We start from the raw sequence: 22,811 nt of genomic DNA on the forward strand, positions 1-22,811 counted from the left end.
AGACTGACTCATAGTAGGAACTCAACAAACGTTTGCTGAATTATAGTCTCAAGATATCTTAAGAAGGACACAGACTAGCCTGCAAATAGTGATTAATATCTTCTTTGATTCTCAGAATCTCAAGGGATTTATCAATTCTATGACCGAGAAAAGAACATATCAAAAGTATCAAACTTGTAAAGTGTTCATTATCATATAAAAGATTTTAAAGGTTTCTAAAATAAATCAATTTTATACTGTATACAACCTAGTTTAGCAAACTATAATTCTAGAAATAATTATATGACTGTTTGACAAACACCTCTAGAATACACAGGCTCATTAGGGCAAGGAATTTGTTATGTTCACCACTGTATTTCTAGGGTCTAGGATAATACCTGACACATAGTACTCAAATAATATTTGCTCAATTATTAAGTTAATGAATACACTCAAAAATGAATATTACACCATGAGCAGAAACTTTTAACTATTTTAAAAGCATATGTTTTTTATACTAAGTAGATTCCTAAAAATTCAATAGAAATATATTTCCCAGACCAAATGAGGCCAGAATTTATAACACACAAAACTGCAACACACTAAAAGAGAAGAAGATTTGGGTAGGGGAGGATTAGTTCAGTTCTGAAAATGTTGAGCTCAAGGAGTCTATGAGAGTCTATTCGAATGGAAATACACTACAAGGATCTTTGGACCTGGAGCCCAGAAGAGAGGTTGAGGTTGCCATATATATCCTAAATATGTATGGCACCAGCATAGAGAGAGAGAGAGTAGAGCATAAACAGAGAAGAGTACTTAGTACTGAACTGTGAGGAACCCTTGGGTAGAAGAGGAAGAGCCTGCAAAAGACAGTGATAGAAAGTAGGAAAACCGGGGAGTGTGGTGTCATAGGAGCCAAGGCAGGAGGCAATATCCAGTTCAACATTACAAGGTGGTCAAGTAAGAAAGGACTAAAAAGCACCTAAAACTGAGGTCAACAGTAACCTTGACAAGACTTATAGTCCATCAGTAGGCATGCAAGCCAAACTGGACTAGATGAAGGAGTGACATGTGGGTAAGTAAAGAGAGTGTGTAGACAGATACTGACAGAGAACAAAAGCACAAGAGCTGGAAGGGAGTATAGAATTCTGAGAGAGATTTTGTTTATCTATTAGTCAGTCAGTCTGTCCATCCATCCATCTCTCCATCTTTAAAATTTTAAGAAAGGAGAGACGAGGCTTAAATGGTGACAAAAGGGTCCAAAAGGAAGAGGAAGAAGAGGAGAGAGGTCAGCTGGAGCTAGGGCTATAGAATCTCTCTATAAACAGTGGGAACCAAGGAGGAGACTCCTTAGACTAGAGTTTAAACTGAAAACCAAGGAGATAGAATAGGGATAGACAAAAAAGAAATGCATTCCAGGAAAGACAGTATTTTTGATATAAGTGAGTCAGGGAGGCATGTGAAACCAAAAAGGAATGCTAGCTAATCAAAACAGGAATATTTTTAAGGTAGAAAGAGTCTAGGCAGGGAAACTTGCTGAATAGGTGCTGGGTGTAATTAGGGGAGCAAAGGACCACTAGATCCCACTGTAGGGGTCTCAGAGAAGGGTAGTCACCACCCTAGCCCTGAGAGTGAAACCTGAAGCCTAGTGTGATAGTATGTCCTCTATGGGAAGATGAAGAATGAGCTGGTGGTCTGAGGGGAAGAAATGAAAGTGGAAAGCTTAATGACACAGACACTAACACATAACTATATTAAATACAGTTGGGTTGTATTCAGGGAATAATACGAAAATCTATAAATTATTTCTCTACTTCAGATTGAATCCCAATATTTCATTTTTTAAAAAGGTTTTACTTATGTATTTAGTTGAGAGAGTAGGGAGAGGGGCAGAGAGAGAGGCAGAGAATCTCAAACAGACTCTGTGCTGAGAAAGGGGCCTGATGTGGGGATTGAGCTCATGACCCTGAGATCATGACCTGAGCCAAATCAAGAAGAGCTGAGTGCTTAACCGACTGAGCCACCCAGGTGCCCCCACCACCCAATATTTCATTTTTGTACCTACACAACTGTTTAAAACCTATGGCATCCAACTAAAACTCTCTTTGCTCTCTTGCTGAGGAACTGTTGACACGTTAACAGAACACAGAAGTCTCTCCTGTGAGGAGGGATCTAGCTGACTTAGTTGCACAGCATTTCTGATTAATTTGTATTTCTGTATTAAAACTCAGCATCTCTAATCCGTGTCTGATTTTCGTTTATTTTTGCTGTTTCCCAGGGCCAAAGTCTGTCAAATGATCAGCCGCATGTACCCATAACCACAGGAGTCACTAAGTGATTCCTTTCATTGGTGTCTTACCAGGACCTTGCCTAATGTCCAGTATGGAGAAGGTGCTCAACAAATACTGATGGAGTGAATAAGCAAATGCATGAATGGTTCCATGGAGAGAGGAGAACATGATCACCAAATCTCTCTATGCAGGCATGCTTTACATGCCAAGGATCCCTTGGCCATCTGTTGAAGCCCACAGACTCCTCCTCAGAATAATGCTTTTAAATACGTAGTATGACAGCGAAACTATAATCACATTGGAATACAGACACAAGAAGTAATTACACTGAAATACAGTGACATCAAAACAGAAAAAGAAACCATGACATCATCACAAAACGGTTCTACAGCATGTGCTGGGCTTGTCAAGTCACAGACCTCTCTGTAGAAAGATCTGGCTGGGCTAGTTCCCTGGTGACACCAGCACCTGAGAGCATCTGCAGAGTTTTTGTTCTCAGTTTCACAGAGAGGAATCCTCCAAACTCCTGTCTAGGAAGTCATGTCCTCAGAGTGAAGAGGCAGAAAGAGGCCACAGGAGTTCCATGGCTCACTGTGCCATTTTGCACCTGAACCACCAGTTTCCTTGTTTTGTCCTCACCTTCAGTCCACTGCCCCTGAATCCAGTCTTTCTATTCAACCCTCTGTCTTCCCTGAAGGTAAGGAAAGCACGGTTGCCTAGGTGAACCAAATATGTGGCAGATCTGAGGGGGGCTGTTTCTTATACAGACTTTTGACCATATAACCTATGCTCCTACTTTGAAGAACACCTGGTGCTGCCAGTTCCTGAAGTACAAATTAGCTTGCTTTGAGGTTTCTCATGTTACTAGCTTAGGATTCAACTGTGACAAGGGATGCTATATTGGTTACCACTAATATTCCTGCTGTCTATCCTCCAAAATGTGGTTCCTATTTTCTTCATTCTCTTTTGAGTACATGCCTATTTTACTCCCTTACTTTTGTGTAGGGGGTTTAATGAGGAAGCAACAGGAAACATATTTAATCTGTCACATTTTACTGAAGTTGCCATGAAAAGTTCTACAAAGGAGAAAAAGTTTTAAAAATCAGACTTTGAAGTAAATTCCTCAAAAATTCATCTCTTTTACGATTTTTCTGTCACAGATAATCAGTATAATTATAACCAGAACTTTATGAAGGCAGATACCATTTCCATCTTCTTCATCATCGCATTAGCCAGTACCTAGTATGGCAGAGGCTGTCAATAAATATTTATTGAATAAGTGAACTGAATGAATATGGATATGATAAAAAATGGGATCTTTAGTTGTATAATTTCAGCACTTATGGAATTCACCTAGGACTGCTTTGGCAATACTGCAAAAAGCAAACAATCAGAAACAGACACACCTCATGTGGAACTCAAGAATGATGTGTTTTACAACCACAGAGTCCTTCACTACAAAAATTATTGGTATTCTATACCAATAATTTCTTAGATAAGAATGAGTTGGCATTCAAATTTACCTTGTATTTTGCATAGCCAGTAGTATAAAAACATAATTTTTATCACAACTGCTATGTAAGTATTTAACTAGAACTAGTAGATGTACATTTTTAAAAGTCATTAAATGTACCTGTAACAGTAAACAAATACTAACAATACTTAAAATCCAAAGTCTTCCATGTTTAAAATCTGCACATTACCTATTACATTTTAATTCATATAAACAAAAAAGCAAGGTTATTAAAAAAGTAGTTCTAGTAGATCCTTGTCATTTTTATCAAGTGAATTCAAAGGACCATCAGAACATACTACTTTGTAAATACAATTGAAACTCTATCCTTTGTTTTGTAATTTTCTATTGGTTACCAACTAAGCCATAATCCTCCTCAAGGGTCCAAAGGATTATTTAAAATTTTCAGTTATATTTTATAGGGAAAGTTAAATGCATAGTTTTGCTTTAAACTAGAGAATTCTGATATAGCCATCAAAGGTTTACTGTAATTCCAACAAGATGATAATTTTAAGTTAAAAATCTTTACAGTCATTCATGTCAAGATGTTCCTCTAGGCAAACTTGTACAAAAATCCATAATCCATATGGTACTACCCTGATAAATGCTTACTCTATAACTAATTTTTTTTATCATTGTTTACATTCTGTTACTAACTTCAAATTAAAATATAATACTTACTTCTTCAGCCACAAACTCCTTACTCAGACCAAAATCTGTCAGCACCACGTGGCCATTAGAATCAAGGAGAATGTTCTCAAGCTTAATGTCACGGTATATAATTCCCAACTGTAAAAACAAACAAATATGCATTTTCAAATAATAATTTCCAAAAAATGAATTAGGAAAGTCTTTATCTACCTTAAAAACAAACCAAAAAATGGATTTTCCTGCTCAGGATGCTGCAAGGGCTCTTAGTCACTGGCTAGGGCCAATGTGAATTCCTCCATCTCAGGGTTCATCTGCTGGGCTCTAGGGACAATGTGAATTCCTCCATCTCAGGGTTCATCTGCTGGGCTCCCTGGACCTCTCCTATCACGTCTTTCTTCTCTGTGTAATGAAGATCTACTCCCACTAGACCAGCTTCCACGGGGTCTCTCTGTGGACTACTGTTAACTCTGTTTTTCCTGTTCTATCTTCTGGATGTATCACTGCAGATGATCTTTTTCAGGTACTGCTAGCCAATTCATGTCCATCACATCCTAAAGGATTCAGAGAGCTTTCTAACTAGATCCACACTAGTCATGTATTTGTTTTTATTCCTTCACTTATCTAAAAATACATTTTACTCACCTAAAAATAACTGATATTTTCTAGGTATTTCCTGCTTGTCTCAATATAACCATACCCTAACTCTGTTTTTCAATTTTTATGCATTTTTCTAGTATCTTGTACAGTGCCAAATAGATAATTAATAAAGACTTGTTGAACAATAGGCTCCTAAACACAAAGGGTGAAGATCATAGGTTAATTTTGGTTGATCATTAGTTCTAAATAAGTGAAATAAGTCAATTGGATAGTACTTATATATCCTTCCCTTTTGTTTGCATGTAAGTTCTATAGTAAAACACTTCAGCTATTTCTCGAGCTAAATAAATCTATACACAAGTCATACAAGAAGTTCTTGATATATGTGCATTGCACATTTCATGTTATGTCAGCCTGAATTAAATGTTTTTAAACTTAGAAACACTGCTTTCCACAACACTAAGTATATGAAAAAGCAGATTCTTAATAACTTCTTAAAATTGAAACAACAAATTACACAAGGAAAAATGCTAGGCAATTTTCCTCCCAGAACTTCAGTGTTCTATAAGAAAGGATGACATCTGCAATCTATTGAACAGACATCTGACTTGAAGCCTCATATGCATCTAACAACAAGTGCAACTTCTTTTTTTTTTTTTTTTTAAAGAAACTCTTTGGAAGCAATTTTAGAAATAAATCATTTACTATCTGCTTTACCTCATCACTTCCAAGTAAACTTCCATTTTTGTCTCTTCCTGGGAAACTCAATGTTAGCAGCTGTATCAAGATTAATATTACTGGCTTCATGTTGTATCTCTTTGTACTTATCTTTTTAGGGTAGTAAGATTAAGAAAAACTTAGCTGAAGTCTGATTTGCTATATTATTTTCACTCCATATCCATCACACGTATACCCAGTATTCATCATGTTCTCTACTTCTGTGGTTCTGATCACCCTCTTTTAATAATAACAGATGTTCACAGATTTTCCTTTAATAAACAGAATTAGTGGAATTAAAGCTTTCACACACACAAAAAATGAGTTTACTAGCTTACCCATCAGAGCTTTGTATTTGTTTTGTTTTTACTCTGGTATTTATGGTGATTTCCACCATCATTTTTATATTATAAAAACTTACAATTAAGATCCCTAAGCATAAAACTCAAAGATCTTTTCAGCCCATTCCTGGGCTTAATTTGGTTCACTTATGAAGATGTCCTAACTACTTTATACCCCACAGAGATACTCACAGGCAAAAGCTGACCACGACCTGACAACTACCAAAAGGGATGGGTGTCTGTCCCCTCACAGCAGGCCTTGGTCAGCTCCCTTCTGGTTCCTCTGTCCCTTTTCTCCATCACCCAGCCCCGCCCCCCACGCCCACCAGGCCTCTTCTCTTTCCCTCCTGTTTGTATACATTTCCACCCACTTCCCTTCAGATTCCTCCTCTGACTCCCAGCCCCCGCCTGCCCAGTCCTGGCTCTGCTCTGGACTAGATCTCCCCTGTTCCTGACCCCTTCCTTCCGTGCTCGTATCTTCTTGCCATCTTTTCTTACAGCCCCTCCTGTCCATGGCCTCCATCTTGCCATTCCAGTCTCTCTGCCCCTTTAAAAACCTCCTCCCCATTCCTTGCCTTTTCCCTTCATCTCTCTCTACCCTGTCTCTGCTCCATAATCACCACTTTAGTCTCTGTTCATTTCTAATCCAGTGCAGGATCTGAATTCTCAACAATGAACAGGGGCTCCATGACATACTTGTCTCATCCTAACATAGAGACTCGGTTGTGCTGGTCTCCAAAGTACGTGGTCTCACATACTTTGATGAAAATTACTTGAGTGCATTCTATTTCTAAGGGAATACACACACGCCTTGTCACAGAGTGACTGCTTTTGTCATAACGTGTCATAACGCTTCCTTATTAAAAGTTCAAAAAACTTTGTTCAAAATTTCCTGGATCAAGATTAATAGTACGTGAAAGACTATATATATTTTTAAGTTCAAACTGATTTTAACAGAGTTCAAACAGCATCACAGACATGAATTCCACTTAGTTTTTAGCAACTGAGCTCCTGCTACATGAGGCAGTAGAGGAGAAGGAGGGAGAGGGCGCAAGGGAGCACCTAGAGGACAAAGCAATCACCAAGGCAAACCAGAGTGGGAGAGTGGGGTAGCTGGGAGCTGGCAGGCACTTCTGTCAAGGAACTCATATTCTCCAACCTAATCAAGAAACATGCCCTGCAGACACAGAGGCAGAGTCTGCAGTGCAGTAAATCACAATTAAGGAAACATATATTATGACTTGTAGTTTCATTTTAAAAGTTATCATAAAAGTGAAAAGCTTTTATTCTAATGATACTTTGTAATAAGCATTAGGATTTTTCATGAACAAAACCAAAAAAACTGCCAGGTTCTATCTTTTTCATCTGTATCACAGGAACTACAAAAAAATTAGGAGATTTTTAAAAAGGGAACTACAGAATTGAGAAAATTGGCAACAGCGTGTAAGTATGCTTTCACAATCTCCACGAAGACAGTGATGTTTAAAACATTAGCTCTTTTAGCTCATTACCTCAATTAACAGATTTTTCAAAAAAAGAACTCCCAAAGATTGAGCATCTTACCTTGTGGAGATGTTCGAGGGCAAGCACGATCTCTCCAACATAGATCCGCACCTCGTGCTCTGTGAAACGCTCTCTTTGAGAAAGATGAGTAAAAAGTTCTCCACCATTTATATAATCTAAAAATGAAATATATTTTTTCTTTCTTTGACTTGTATTCATAAACTTAAGGTAGTATTCCCTTTTAATCATTTTGGATTAACCAGAAGGCACTGATTTTAATATATTATTTTTGCACAATTGTTTGTGTACAGTATACAGTTTCATCTAGAACATATTACTAAATTTACATAGTAATACACTTGCATAAGATAATGACTACCCTAAGTCGCAATCAAGTGGATTTGCCTAGAGTACTGCCATTAAAACTATTACATGCATCTGCATATATTTAAATGTTTTCCCAAATGTAGTGTATCAGAAACTTCTGCCATCGCTGCATAATACTTAACTTGCTGTGGAGTACCAAAACATTAGCCACTGTAATAACTAAGATAAAAAATGAACAGAATAAAACAAAACACAAAAACCCCAGCTTTTCCTTTCTAATAGCTGCCAGTCACTATTTCTAAGCAGGCCTCATTTTCTAGAATTTTCTATGTACCCTTTCAAAAAATGTCTATTAGGTAGCAGGTACCCTTCATGTAGCCGAAAAGTAAAAGTGGTGTAATGTGGCTGAGTCAAACACCTGAAACTAAAATATTCCCACTTCCCTCTCAATTTGACCTATTTATCCCAAAAGGAATAATGAAATGAAAGACAAAACAGGCTACAGTGAGGAGTGCCTGAGTGGCTCAGTCAGTTGAGTGTTGGATTCTTGGTGAGCTCAGGTCATGAACTCAAAGTCGAGGGACTGAGCCCTGAGTTGGGCTCCATGCTCAACAGGGAGTCTGCCTGGGATTCTCTCTCTCCCTCTCCTCCTCCCGACTCTCGCTTTTGCGTGGGTGCTCTTTCTCAAATAAATAGATAAGTAAACAAATCTTAAAAAGAAAAAAAAAAAAAACCCAGGCTGCAGTGAGAAATTCCTAAGTGAGCTGAAAAACAGTAATAAAAGCAATAACAGAACTGTGTTTGTAATTAGCTCTGATAAGACATTTATTGATGAACTGATAGTAGTTTCGTCAGAAACTCTGCGACCTTAAAACACACATTTATGTGTAAGAATGCAGACTTTGAAAACAGTCACAGATGTAGTTTAAAGCTTTCCTCCTAAAAACTTGAAAAGCATGTATCCCAAGTATATTCGTTTGTCAAGTTCAGCACAGTTTGAAAAATGAACAAAGCAAAATCTTCATAAACTTGCAAATTTGTTTCATCTTGTCTGTTTAAATTCCAAAAAGCAGATGCAACAGAATGAAAGAACTCTAATAGCTGGTTGCTTTGCAATGTATTTTATGAAGCGCATGCCAGTAAAAAGCACTGCCCTTCTCAGGCTTCTGTATTTTGCTAAGAGGTTTTAATTATATCTTAACACAAAGCTAATTATTAAAAAGGTGTAAAGGAACACAGCATTCCTGCCAACTAACAATGAATTTTTTCTACCTTTAACTAGTTATTTGCTTAAATCTAATGCTGATGTTTATGCATAAGTGGTTTCCACGGTTAGTCATGACACAGAAATAGACACCCACAGGTCAGCTGACCCACTGACAAACTCCTACCCACTCCTGTACGTCCTACACAATTTTCTCATCCTCGATAACCACTCCAGCAATCACCACTCTAGAGGTGATCACTTCCCTTTTTGTTAGCTGCTGTACTTATTAAAGACTTCAACCACTGCAATTATTCTGCTGTATTGAAAATGTTTATCTGCACAGTGGCTTTCTCTGCTCTACTCTAAGCTTTTTAAAGTCTGAATCGATGTATTCACCTCCACAAACACAGTACCCACATACAGTAAGCACTCAATAGATATATTATTAATTAAATAAAAATTCTTTACAGTGGAATTCATATTAAGTAGACTGAAAGAAAATCACTCTGAAACTCAAAGGCAAGTGTGTTGTAAAAAAGAATCCCAAAAAGAACTCCTCTCTTTAAGGCACCTGGATATTGTCCACAGGACCTGGATTACACAATGGTTTCACTGTGTCCTGCCTTGAGCAAATGAAGTCTCTCAGCCGTAGTTTTTTATCCCTACAATGGGAATAGTAACTAGTGAGGATTGCAGTTGCTTGGAACATAGACAGTGGTTTACTTTCCATTTGCTGGGAAGACTGAGAAAAAGTAACTACAAATCTTTAGAAAACAAACGTGAACCAACATCAAGTAACCTACTTCCTACTTTTAGAACAAAGAGCCAAAGGTGAAGACCTGGCTTCCAATAAGACAAACATGTTTCATTTGTAGGTATGTGGCTGCACATTTCATGAGGTCAACAGCCACCTCCAGCCAGGGCAGGGGCCCAGGTATTCACAGCTGTAAACCAGATACAGAAGCTACTAAAGGGCTATAACAGCAGGAGCTGTTATAGAGTACCTCCTGATAGGGCAGGTACTCTACATCAGTGGCTGGGATATGACGTCAGTCGGAATGTCTACAAGGTAAGCATTTGGTACTCTCAGTCATTATAATTTTAGTTGTCCTGTTAAGTGTCTAGTGGTATCTCATTATGGTTTTAATTTGTATTTTCTTGACTAATGATATTTAGCATCTTTCCATGGCTTCTTAGACATTTTTGTATCTTCTTTAGTGAAGTGTCAAAGTTGGCTTTTCTTTTTTTTTTTGCCTCTTTTGATTTTGTTTTTTATGTGAAATAAAATTCACATGTCATGAAATTCACTCATCTGACATGTAAAAATCAATGGTTTTTAGTATATTCAGAGTTATGGCAACTATCACCACATTGAATTTTAAAACACGCTCACCACTCCACCCTACCAGAAATCCCAATTTATCTGTTTTTTCTTTAGTTGTTTGTGCTTTTGATAGCATATTTAAGAAACCACTGCCAAAAAAAAAAGAAAGAAAGAAAGAAAGAAAGAAAGAAAGAAAGAAAGAAAGAAAGAAACCACTGCCAAACCAAGGTCACAAAGATTTACCTTTGCCTTCCTCTAAGAAAGTTAGAGTTTTAGCTCTTACTTTTCATCTTTGATCAATTTTGAATTAATTCTGTATATCATGTGAGGTATGGGCCCAATTTCATACAGGCCCACATGAAATTGGCTATCTAGTTGTCCCAATACCATTAATTAAAAAGACTGTTCTTTCCTCATTGGCACCCTTGTTGAAAGATCAACTGACTGTAGAAGTTTATTTCTGGACTCTCAGAAGATATATATATATATATATATATATATATATATATATATATATATATATCTTCAATCTTTATTTTAGTCCCATACTTTGATTATTTTAGCTTTGTAGTAAATTTTAAAATTGGCAAGGGTTCAGTCTTCCAAACTTAACTCTTCCTTTTCAAAATTGTTATATAGCTATTCTAAGGTTCCTTGCCCTTCTCTATGAATTTTAGGATCACTTCGTCATTTTCTACAAAGCAAGAAGCTAGAATTTTGAGAGAGGTTGTGTTGAATCTGTAGATCAGTTTAGGGAGTATTGTCATCTTAATAATATTAAGTCTTCCAACCCGTAAACGTAGGATCTTTTTATTTATTTAGATCTTCTTTCACTTCCTTCAACAACATTTTGTAGTTTTCAGAGTGTCAGTTTTGCATTTTTTTTTTAAAGATTTTATTTATTTATTCATGATAGTCACACAGAGAGAGACAGAGAGGCAGAAACACAGGCAGAGGGAGAAGCAGGCTCCACGCAGGGAGCCTGACGTGGAATTCGATCCCGGGTCTCCAGGATCGCGCCCTGGGCCAAAGGCAGGCACCAAACCGCTGCGCCACCCAGGGATCCCAGTTTTGCACTTTTTTAATGCTAAATTTATTCCTAAATATTTTACTTTTTTATTGTAAACGGAATTGTTTTTAAAATTTCCTTTTTTAGATTTTTCACCTGCTGCAGGTATACAGAATTTGCATGTTGGTCATGCCTCCTGCAACTGTGCTGAACTTGTTCATTCATATGAATAGCTTTGTAGTGGATCCCTTAGGGTTTTCTATTTTAAGGTCATGTCATCTGTAAACACAGGTTTTAGTTTTCCTTTCCAGTGTGAAGGTCTTTTACATTCTTTTCTTGACTAAAATGTTGAATAAAGGGGTGAAAGTGAATAGTCTTACCTCGTTTCTGATTTTAGGGGGAAAGAAAGCCTCTTGATTTTTAGGCTTCTGACTTTCAGGAAGTTCACTATTCCTACTTTTTTGAGTGTTTTTATCACGAAGGAGTGTTTAATTTTGTCAAATGCTTTTTCTATGTCTACCAAGATGTTAATATGGTTTCTGTCCCTTATTCGACTGATAAGGTATTTTGATTGATTTTCAGTTGGCCTTGCATTCCTGGGATGCATTCCCACTTGGCCACGGTATATGGTCCTTTTAATTTGTTGCTGGCTTCAGTTTGAGAGTATTTTGTTGAGGAGTTTTGTGTTTTTATTCTTAAGAGATATTGGTCCATAGTTTTCTTGTTTTATCTTGATATTTTTGTTTGGTTTTGGTACTAAGATAATACTGGCCTCGTAAAATTAGTTGGGAAGTGTTTCTTCCTCTTCTATATTTTAGACATTTGTAAAAACTGGTATTAATTGGTCTTTAAATGTTTCGTAGTATGCACTATGGAAGCCATGTGGGTCTGGGCTTTTCATTGTGGTTAGTTTATTACTACTATTCTTACTACTATTACTAATTTTATTGCTGCTGCTGCTGCTGCTGCTACTAACTACTACTACTACTTTTTCTTCTTCTTCAATCTCCTTACTTGTTATAGGTCTATTCAGAAGTTGTATTTCCTCCACTTGATTCTAATTGTTTGTGCCTTTCTAGGAATTTATTTCATCTTAGCTACCTAATTTGTTGACATGCACTTGTTCATGGTTTTAATTTATGACCCTTTACAACTGTCGCCAGTATTAATGTCCCTTCTTCCATTCCTAACTTTACAAACTTGAGTCTTCTTCCATTTTCGTTGGTCAGTCTAACTAAAGGTTTGTCATTTTCTTTATCTTTTCAATGAATTATCTTTTGGCTTCATTCATTTTATTGTTTGCACACTATTTCATTAATTTCTGGCCTAATCTTTATTATTTTCCTTGTATCTGCTCACTTTGGGGTTAGTTTGCTTTTCTTTTTCCACTGCCTTAGGGTGGAAGACTAAGTTACTGATTGGAGTTCTTTTCAAAATGTTTTCTTCTTAAAAAGAAATAATTTTTTCTTTTTAAATTTAGACAATTAATAGCTATAAATTTCCCACTAAGCACTGGTTTAGGTGCATTTCATAAGATTTGACATGTAGTGCCTTAATTTTCTCTCATCTCAAAGTATTTCTTGATTTCTCTTTGACACATTGGTTATATAAGAGTATGTTGTTAAATTTCACAGTTGTGATTATCCCAAATTTCTTTCTGTTACTGATTTCTAATTTTATTCCATCGTGATCAGAGAACATACTTTGTATGATTTTAATCTTTTTTAACTTATAGAGTTTTTTTTTTTTTTTTTTAATGGCCTAGCATATGATCTATTCTAAAGAATTAGTTCCTAGTGCACTTGAAAAAAATATGTGGGGCAGCCTGGGTGGCTCAGCGGTTTAGCGCACCTTCAGCCCAGGGCATGATCCTGGAGACCTGGGATCGAGTCCCACGTCAGCTCCCTGCATGGAGCCTGCTTCTCCCTCTGCCTGTGACTCTGCCTCTCTCTCTGCTCTGTATTCTCATGAATAAATAAATAAAATCTTTAACAACAACAAAAAAAAGAAAAAATATGTGTTCAGCTATGTTGTTTAGAGAGTTCTACTATATCTAGGTGGTTTATCTTCTATTTCCTTGATGCTCTTTTGCTCAATCTTATACATTATTGAAAGTGGAGTATTATTGCTGACTTGTCTATTTCTCTCTTCATTCCTTCAGTTTTGCTTCATAGATTTGGGGTGTATGTTGTTAAGTACATAGTTGTTTATAATTGCGTCTTCATGATGAATTGGTGCTTTTATCATTGTGAAGTATCCCTTTTTAATCTCTAGTAACATTGTTTGTTTTAAAGTCTATTTTGTCTGATATTAGTAAGCCACTCCTACTTTCTTGTGGTTGCTGTTTGTGTGATTTCTCTCTTTCCATCCTTCTTTAATCTCTTCGTATCTTTGAATCTACACTGTACCTCCTATAAACAGCATAATACTGAATTTTTCCCCCATGTGACAATCTCTACATTTTGATTATATGGTCTTGTATATTTACATTTAATGTTATTATTGGTATAGCTGGGTTTCTGCCTACTGTTTTACTTTTTTGTTTTATATATATATATTTATATAGTTTTTTTTCGCTATTCCTTCTTTAGAACCTTCTGTTTCACTAAATGAATATTTTCTAGTGTGATATTTTAATTCCTTCAATGAATTTCATTTTTTATTTTTTATTTTTTAGTGGTTGCTCTGTGGCTTATTATTATGCACATTAACATTAAAAACACCTTCAGATTTATATCAATTTAATTGCAGTGATACATATAAACATTACTCCTATACAGCTCATTCTTTCTTTCTCCTTTCTTTAAGATTTTATTTATGTATTCATGAGAGACATACAGAGAGAGGCAGAGACACAGGCAGAGGGAGAAGCAGGCTCCCTGCAGGGAGCCCAATATGGGACTCGATCCCAGGACCCAGGGATCACACCCTGAGGCAAAGGCAGATGCTCAACCACTGAGCCACCCAAGTGTCCCTCTTCCTTCTTTTAATGCTATTATTGTCATAGACTGTACAACTACATGTTACAAAGCCAACAATATGTATTACTATTTTATACATTTTATGTCTTTCAAAGAAACTAAGAAGAGAACAAGTACATATTTATAACTAGCATATTAGCTTACTTATTTATATTTTTGGTTCTCTTCTTTTTCTTGTGGACTCAACTTATCTGATTCTAATTCCCTATCCCCACCAAAGGCTTGTTTTTATTTTATTCTTATTTATTATTATTTTTAAAATATTTTATTTATTCATGAGAGACACATAGAGAGAGAGACAGAGACACAGGCAGAGAGAGAAGCAGGCTTCATGCAGGGAGCCCGATGTAGGACTCGATCCTGGGTCTCCAAGATCATGCCCTGGGCGTGAAGGCAGGCGCTAAACTGCTGAGCCACCCAGGGATCCCCCTCTTCTTTATTAAATAACTTGCATATTCTAATAAGAACTGTTTTATCTACAAGAAATCTCTGATGCTTCTCCTTAGAGGGCACAACCTTCGGCATTCATACAATGGTTTGGCAGGGCTCTTTTTTACTCTCTTTTCTTGATCTGTTAAGCTGTCTGCCTCTGTTGGTATCACACCCAGTTGTTAGGCTCCACTAATTGCTGGCTGGTTAGTCTATTATTTTCAATAATGCCCTGGGGCATAAAATACTTCACAGTCTGATTCAGTAAATTCAATCTCCTTTGTAGGGCTATTTTTTGAGGTCAGTGTTTGAGATTTGATCTGACCTCAAGAATGTTCTTCATAATTGACTATTTTCCTTGTACTCTCTGGTACTCCAACAGTTTACTTTGTTGTTCTAATGCAGCTACCAACCCTCCTCTTATGAGCTCACCACCAAAATCTCCATTTTTCCCCCTCAAAAGCATCCTTAGGCTTGAACTTCCCACATACTCTGCTTCAAGTAGTCAGTTATTTTGATAGGAACTTCAGAGCTCTGTGCTTATGAACTACCTCTCCCTCTAGGGAAAACTCTGATCCTCTGCTCTGGAGCTGGCGGGGTGGGGGTGGGGGTGGGGGGTGTAAGGTTAGTGACCCACTTCTCTCAGAGTGACACTCCTGCTTTACTAACAAGGTGCTGCTTGAAGGCACTAGTCTCTGGTCTTCTCAGCTTGCAGAACCTTCACTCTACAAATGAGGTGGGGTAAGGGCATCAGAGCTCTGTATTCTCAACCTTCCAAGCCTGGAATAAAGCTTCTGGCCTATAAGTAGGGCCCAGGTGTTAGAAGGGAGCTCTCAACCTCTCAGCCACATGTGCTAGGAATTTAGCCTCTGTAACACGGAGCCAGATGAATGAGAAATGCTGGTGTCCTGCAACCTTCTGATGAGATATTGTATTCCTTAACTGGAAGCTGAGGGGAGAGACGGTCCCAATTTCTGGGCCACACCCACCCAATGGAGCTTCTGTCATACAGTGTGGGGGAGGACAGAAGGTCATGGCCCAAGTGTTACCCACTTTTGCTGTTCTTACTGAATTTAGATTTTCTTGAATAAATGTTTCTTAAACTGCCCACAGGCCAACCTCCAGAGATTTTAATTTTTTTTTTATAACTTTTACTAGTTATGTTTTGTTTCCTTGGAAAGCAGGTCCATGTAGCTCCTCACACTGCCATTCTAGGAGCAAGCTCTTGTTTTCTTTTTAAATTATTGTTTATAGGCATTCTTGTATATTTTGGAATCAAGTTCTTTGCCAAGTACACGAATGGCAAATATTACCTCTGAGTGTGTGGTTTGCCTTTAATTTTCTTAAAAGTGTCTCTTGATGTGTAGAAAATGTTTAATTTTTATTAGTTCAGCTTTCTCCTCCTTCTCCCCCTCCTTCTCCTCCTCTTTCTCATCCTGCTTCCATCCTCCTCCTTCTTTTGGTTAGTGTTTTGAGAAGTCTTCACCTACCCTAGTTAAAGATATTCTCCTATGATTTCTTGTTAATGCTTTATAGGCTTAAGTTTTATGTTTAGGGTCTATCTGTTTCAAACTAATATTTGTGTATAGAGCAAAGTAAGGGTTGAGATTCACTTTTTTTCCATACAGATACCCAGTTATTCTAACATGATCACTACTTCTTTCCCCACTGAATTGCTTTGTCAAAAATCAAAGGGCTATGTAAGTGTGGGCCTATCTCTGGAGTCCCTTTTCTATTTCACCGATCTATATGTTTCATGCCATACTGCCTTGATTACTATGACTTTATAGTCAGTTTTAAACCAGATCATTTAAGCCTTATATATTTGTTATTCTTTAAAGACTAGATGGACTATCCTAGTTCCTTTGTTTTTGCATAAGAATTTGAATCAGGGATCCCTGGGTGGCGCAGCGGTTTGGCACCTGCCTTTGGCCCAGGGCGCGATCCTGGAGACCCGGGATCGAATCCCACATTGGGCTCCCAGTGCATGGAGCCTGCTTCTCCCTCTGCCTGTGTCTCTGACTCTCTCTCTCTCTGTGACTATCATAAATAAATAAATAAATAAATAGAATTTGAATCAGTTTGTCAATCTCTACCAAACAAAGCCTGCTTGGATTTGATTTGGACAATTTTGCAGGTACAGTTCAACTTAAGGAGAACTGACATGCTAACAATATTGAGTGCTCCTGCCCATGAATATGGTGTATCTCTCTATTAATTAGGTTTTCTTTCATTTCTCTCATCAATGTATAATTTACAGAGTAAACTTATTTCCAAATATCTCATGTTTAAAGAAATTATATTGTAAAGGATATTCTAAAATTTCATTTTCCAGTTGTTTGATGCTAGAATATAGAACTATAATTGTTTTTGTCATTTTGAAACAATTATAAATTTAAAGAAATGTTTCAAATATAGTATATAAAACTTTTTTTCATGAACCATCTAAAAGTAATTTGTCAACTTGATATCCAATCACTCATATGCATACTTGCATTTATATTTCATGCCACAACCTAATCATTTAAAAAGTTAGGACTTTAACCTAAATATACTGTTACCATCTAATCCTCAATCCTAATTTCAAGTTTCCTTAGTTGTTCCCAAAATAGTATAGCAAAAGGTTCCAGTTCTGAATCAAATGTTAACTTCAGTTATCTTTTTTCTTCAGTTTGGAATAATTTCTCAGTCTTCCTTTGACTTTCATAACCTTGACACTTTTGAAGATTATAAGCTTCATATGTTGTACACTGTCCCACAATCTGAGTTTGTCTGATGTACTGGCATGCATCATTGGGAGGCGTGCATCATTGGGAGGAAATAATGGAAGGGACACTGTTCTTGGTGCATCATCTCAGGTGGGGCATTATTTCAATTCATCCTAATATTAATGATTTTCATTTTGATCATTTGATTAAGGCAGTGTCTCCTTGGCTTCTCTACCATGAAGTTATCTATTTCACCTTTGTAATTAGTAAGTAATTTTGGAGAGGTGCTTTGAAACCATGTAACTATTGCAACCCACACAATTCAATTTATTTATTTATATCTGAGGGACTCGTGGGTTTATTTTATTCAATGAGTTAAAATTCAGTACCATCATTTAGTTTTGATTCTTGGAGTGTGGTTCTTATTCTTATGGCACAGGTTTTCTAGAATTTTGATGAAACCTTTGTGGAGTTTACCAAGTTCCTGTACCTTGGGAGAATTTACTGTCTCCCTTGAGGTTGGAGCTGCTGAAATCTTTATCCAGCTCTTTAAGCTTTTTAGCTCTTTGGGCCACTAGGATTCTTGCCCCATGCAATCAATGCTGAGAAAGCAGTCCACACACAAAGATTTCTGAATCACCTCTCCCATGGTTCCTTTCTTGGCAGGGGGCCTCTCCTCCACAATTTGCAGCCACTTTGTTGGCCCCAAACTCCAACTTTAGCCTTTGGCCTTGTAAGACTGCCTCTTCTGGACTTAATTTTGACCTCTTATTTTATATATCCTTGAAAAATATTTTTGGTATTTAAGAACACAGGTCTTGAGTGTCAGAAAATCCAAAAATCCTAGCTATACTATTCATCAATTATGTGACTTTGAGCAAGTTGCTTAATCTTTTTGAATCTAAAACCATATTGGTAAATAATATATTTTCCTACAGTTTGTTCATTTCATTCATCAGACTCTGAGACCTTACCATACAATCTTAGATACTGCACACATATACTGAAGTAGACAATGATCTCCATCCTAATGAAGGCTGCATTCCAGTGGGAAAAGTCAAGTGGATACTATGAATATTTTGGAAGATGATGATTACTATGGAAAAAATAACACAGATAAAGGCAGATAGGAAATGCTAGGATAGAGCTGAGGACTGCATTTTAATAAAGGTGGTCAGTGTATGCCTCACCAAGATGACTTTTGAGCAAAGAATTTAAGAAAGTGGAGACATGAACTAAGCAGTTATCTGGGGGTAAGACTGTTCCTGGCAGAAGTAACAAATGCAAAGGCTCTTGGGCAGGAGAGGGCCTGGTGTACCTAAGGATCAGAAAGGAAGCTAACATGGCTAAAATGCACTGAATGAAGAAAAAGTAGGAGGAGGAACATGGTCACAGAAGTAACTGAGTTTGCAGGGTGGGGCAGCTCGTACAAGGTCTTGTAGACCTTCACTGCAGCTGCTCAACATACTGTGATCTAAGTGAACTGTGGCCTCTGGAATTGAGCCATCCATTGGAAGGATCTCATCTTTTCCTCTGAATAAAAAATGAATTTACAGGATTCTGAGTAGAAGAGTCGTATGATAAGACCTGCACTTTACTAGAATCAATAGCTCTGGCTGCTGTGCTGGGAAGAGCAAGGCTGGAAATATGGAGATCACCTGCAATAAAGCAAGGTGAGCAATGATGGTGGTGAGGAGGAAGGTGACAGCAGTGGTGGGGGTATGGATCCAGCTCTATCTGGGCATCTGAAGAGATGGGGTTGGTGTTCCTTGAGACAGGGAAGGCTGCTGGAAGAAGAGGTTTGGAGAGAATGAGAGCATGACCCAGAGTTCGCTTCTGGATATGAGGAATGCACAGTGTCTGACAAATAGTGAAAGCTCAATAAATGGTAGTTATCATTATCATGACCATCACCCTCAACTGTATTTTCTGCAACTGTTGAGAGATACAAAAGAACCCTTCTGGAACCCTTTGAGGGAGAGGAAGACAAATTTCTTAGGACTGGTTTAGAGCATGAAGAGGAGATTCCACAAACCATCCTGAAAATGCTTCATGTAAATTCCTTGAAATTATGTACAATTGTTTTCAAGCATATGTTAAGAATCTGGGCATTCTCCCAAGAAGAGAGGGGCCACAGCTTTGATCAGATTCTCCAGGGTGTTGTATGCAAAAAAGAAAAAAAAATTGTAAGGAACATCACCCCTAGAAACAACATGATAAATTTGAATAGAAAAGTTCCTATCAAGTTTATTTACAAACAAACCAATGAGTACTGGCTGCCAGCACATGGGAAACAGCTGAGAGTGGTATCCCACAGCTGGCCAGCATCATGTATGTTAAAATTACAGCATGCACACCTAGTTCTGGCTTCTCCAGGGCACTGAGCTCACTTCTCACTGACTTTTCTCCTTGTGTGTCATAACTGCCTTAGGGCTTATTTGCATTTAGAATTGGACTGGCAGGGTTCAGAGTAAAGAGTTTTCATTTTCAACAAGATCTCAGACTATTGAGGATGTGCTGGGACTGCGTTTCTGGTGTCCCTACACCCATGTGTTTATCAAGAGATCTAGCAACTCTTTTAGGGTAAGGTTGGGGCTGGCTTGTCCTAAGGAAAAACAATTTAGCCAGGCCGCAAGACAACAATAAAAGAAAATTTTAAAAAGACCATAGGGATATTGCTAAATATGAGATGAATTACAAAATTCATACGCTCTTGAATGAGAACACCAGACTCAAGAATGCAGGCAGATTCTGGGACAATTACAATGGCACGGAGATGGCCACTGCAAAAACCCACATCCTTACAGACATCTGAAAGGAAGATTCTTCTTCTCAGCTTTGTAATTCAAGGAAACCTGACCTCCCACCCCATCTTTTCTTATTGAGCAATAAATTACATTTCTTCACATAAGAGACTTGCTAAAAAAGCTCAGACTGAATAAAGCCCCTGAGTGAAGACCATCTACTACTAGAATTATTTCAGGTCCAATCTGCCTGGTGGGCTCTTGGTCCACGCCAACTTGTCTACCCTGAGTAATAACTTTTCTGTAAAAATTAGGATTCATTAGATTTCTGGAAATTAGATTTCTTAAGGCTCTGCCACTTTCTCTGTAAGCATGAAGTTTGGATTTTGGGTCTTTTTTTTTTTTTTTTTTAAGACAACGCTATTTTTATTCTCTTTAATGATAGGGAAACTGTCAGATGTAGTATGAGAACATTCTGCTTTTACTGATATTCCTGAGTCTTTTTGCCTCTCTGGACATATGATACAAATGGACCAAGTGGCATTGATTCAATGAACATTCCTGGCTCTTGCTGTTTGTATGGACACAACATCTCAGTAACCTGTAAATCGAAGCAGGAAAGGGCTGTTGGTAGGTAGGAAGGAATTCAGTGACATAAAACAGTGTTCTGTTTTATGCTCTCCTTTAAAATTTGTATCTTAACACAGCTTTTGAGATCAGGCAAAGAAGTAATAACAACCACAGAGACTGGATACCTTCTAAGTGCCTGTTCCACTTAGATATGACAGTGAATCTGACTTTCATAAACAGTGCTCTTAGGTACTATTCTAATAGCATAATCCCCGGGGAAAACAGGTACTCTCTAGATAACAATGAAGCTAAACAAACTATCCAGAGTTGCATATCCTGTGAGTGGGAGAATAGGAATTATGAACATGGGCAGTCTGACTCCAAAGAGTGATTTTTAAAAATGTATTAGAGTTGTCCTTTACCCCCTCCAAATATGGTTTTACTGTCACTTACTAGGAGCAGCGTCATCATGCAGTTGGTTTGCTAATTACTGTCCAAAAAACTGCATTAAGCTCTATAATATGTGTAAATGGCTTAGAGCCAATAATTCTATATATTTGGTCATATAACTTTGCTAGTTTACATGCTTTTTCACAGTTAAGTTTTAGAGGTTCACCTGAATTTCACAATACTCAAAAGTAGACATTCTAGGGGGCTATACTGAGGGGATTTTTTTTTAAGATTTTATTTATTTGAGAGAGAGAGAGAATGAGCGTGTGGGGGGGGGGAGATGGAGAGGGAGAAGCAGACTCCCTGTTGAGTAAGGAGCCCAATGCAGGGCTCGATCCCAGGGTCCTGAGATCATGACCTGAGCGCAAAGCAGATACTTAACCTGAGCCCCTGAGGTTGGTTGGTTTGTTTTTTTTAATAGGCACAGTAAATAATGAGTTTCAATCTTTTCTGATAATGTGCCAACCTAAAATTATCACTGATACATTTATGGCACATAATTTAAGAGAGTTAATTTCTATCTTACAGGAATGAACCCTGGGCTGTTTTTTTTTTCTTTTAAAGGGGGGGGGTACTTAGCCATGCCCACAGAAATATCCCCAACTGTGGAAGGCACCTTAAGTTTTCCTAAAACGTCATCACCTTAGCCCACCTGCCTGTTAAAGCAAAGGAATCTGAATTTGGCAACACAGAAGTGGTACCATCTAGGTTCCTGCCAGAGATCAGAACCTCAAATTGTCTGGTGTCCAAATCTCATCAAATACTCAGTTGTGAGAAATAATACATACCAAGGCCATGCATGTAATCCATATATCTTTCTGGATATGCTAGAATGGCTTTAGAAAAAGAGCAGAAGAGAGCTATAAAATTCAATAACGCTATTTTGCTGTTATACTCGGACCGTGTTCTACAGGCTTACATTATATGAGACAGTGACATAAAATCTGGCATTCTCTTTAGTCAATGAAGGCTGGTGAGAACTGTCAGTACATCTGGGCCCTATTTAAAAAATTTTTTCCTAGCTCATAATGCCTTACCTCTGGATTGTGTTTATTTTTAAACTTATCTTGATAAAATTTCACACTTACAAAAATATTTGCAAGAACTGTACAAGGAATCTCCGTAACTATTATGCAGATTCACCAACTGTTTACATTTTATTTCATTTGCTTTTGTATTCTATCTCTCATGTTTTCATATATGTGCATACTCCTCGTGAGAATAAGTTGGAGACATGACACTCCTACCCCTAAATCCTTCAGTGTGCATATCCTAAGGAAAAAAAAAAAAAAAAACCTTTCCTAGAACCACAGTATAATTATAAAGATCAGAAACTTTATGATAAAAACACCATTATCTAGGGGGGCCCGGAGTGCTGAGTCAGTAGACCATGCGACTCTTGATCTCTGGGTTGTGAGTTTGAGCTCTTGATCTCTGGGTTGTGAGTTTGAGCCCATGTTGGGTGTGGAG

General features: G+C 37.6%; 1 protein-coding gene across 4 annotated transcripts in view; it reads right to left on the bottom strand.

Moving 5' to 3' along the window:
• Positions 1–22,811, bottom strand: part of RPS6KA5 (ribosomal protein S6 kinase A5) — a 171,694-nt gene that overhangs the window by 61,063 nt on the left and 87,820 nt on the right. For 3 of the 4 annotated variants that reach the window (XM_077910351.1, XM_077910350.1, XM_077910352.1), the window contains 2 exons: positions 7,653–7,768; positions 4,465–4,572 (listed from right to left, as the gene is read on the bottom strand). In XM_077910351.1, the coding sequence (XP_077766477.1) occupies positions 4,465–4,572; positions 7,653–7,768 (224 nt within the window). Of the gene's footprint in view, positions 1–4,464; positions 4,573–7,652; positions 7,769–22,811 lie in introns of those variants that run through there. The other variant, XM_077910353.1, reaches the window with a different exon arrangement.

Source organism: Canis aureus, chromosome 9 (assembly GCF_053574225.1).
Source record: "Canis aureus isolate CA01 chromosome 9, VMU_Caureus_v.1.0, whole genome shotgun sequence".
NCBI classification, from domain to species: domain Eukaryota; kingdom Metazoa; phylum Chordata; class Mammalia; order Carnivora; family Canidae; genus Canis; species Canis aureus.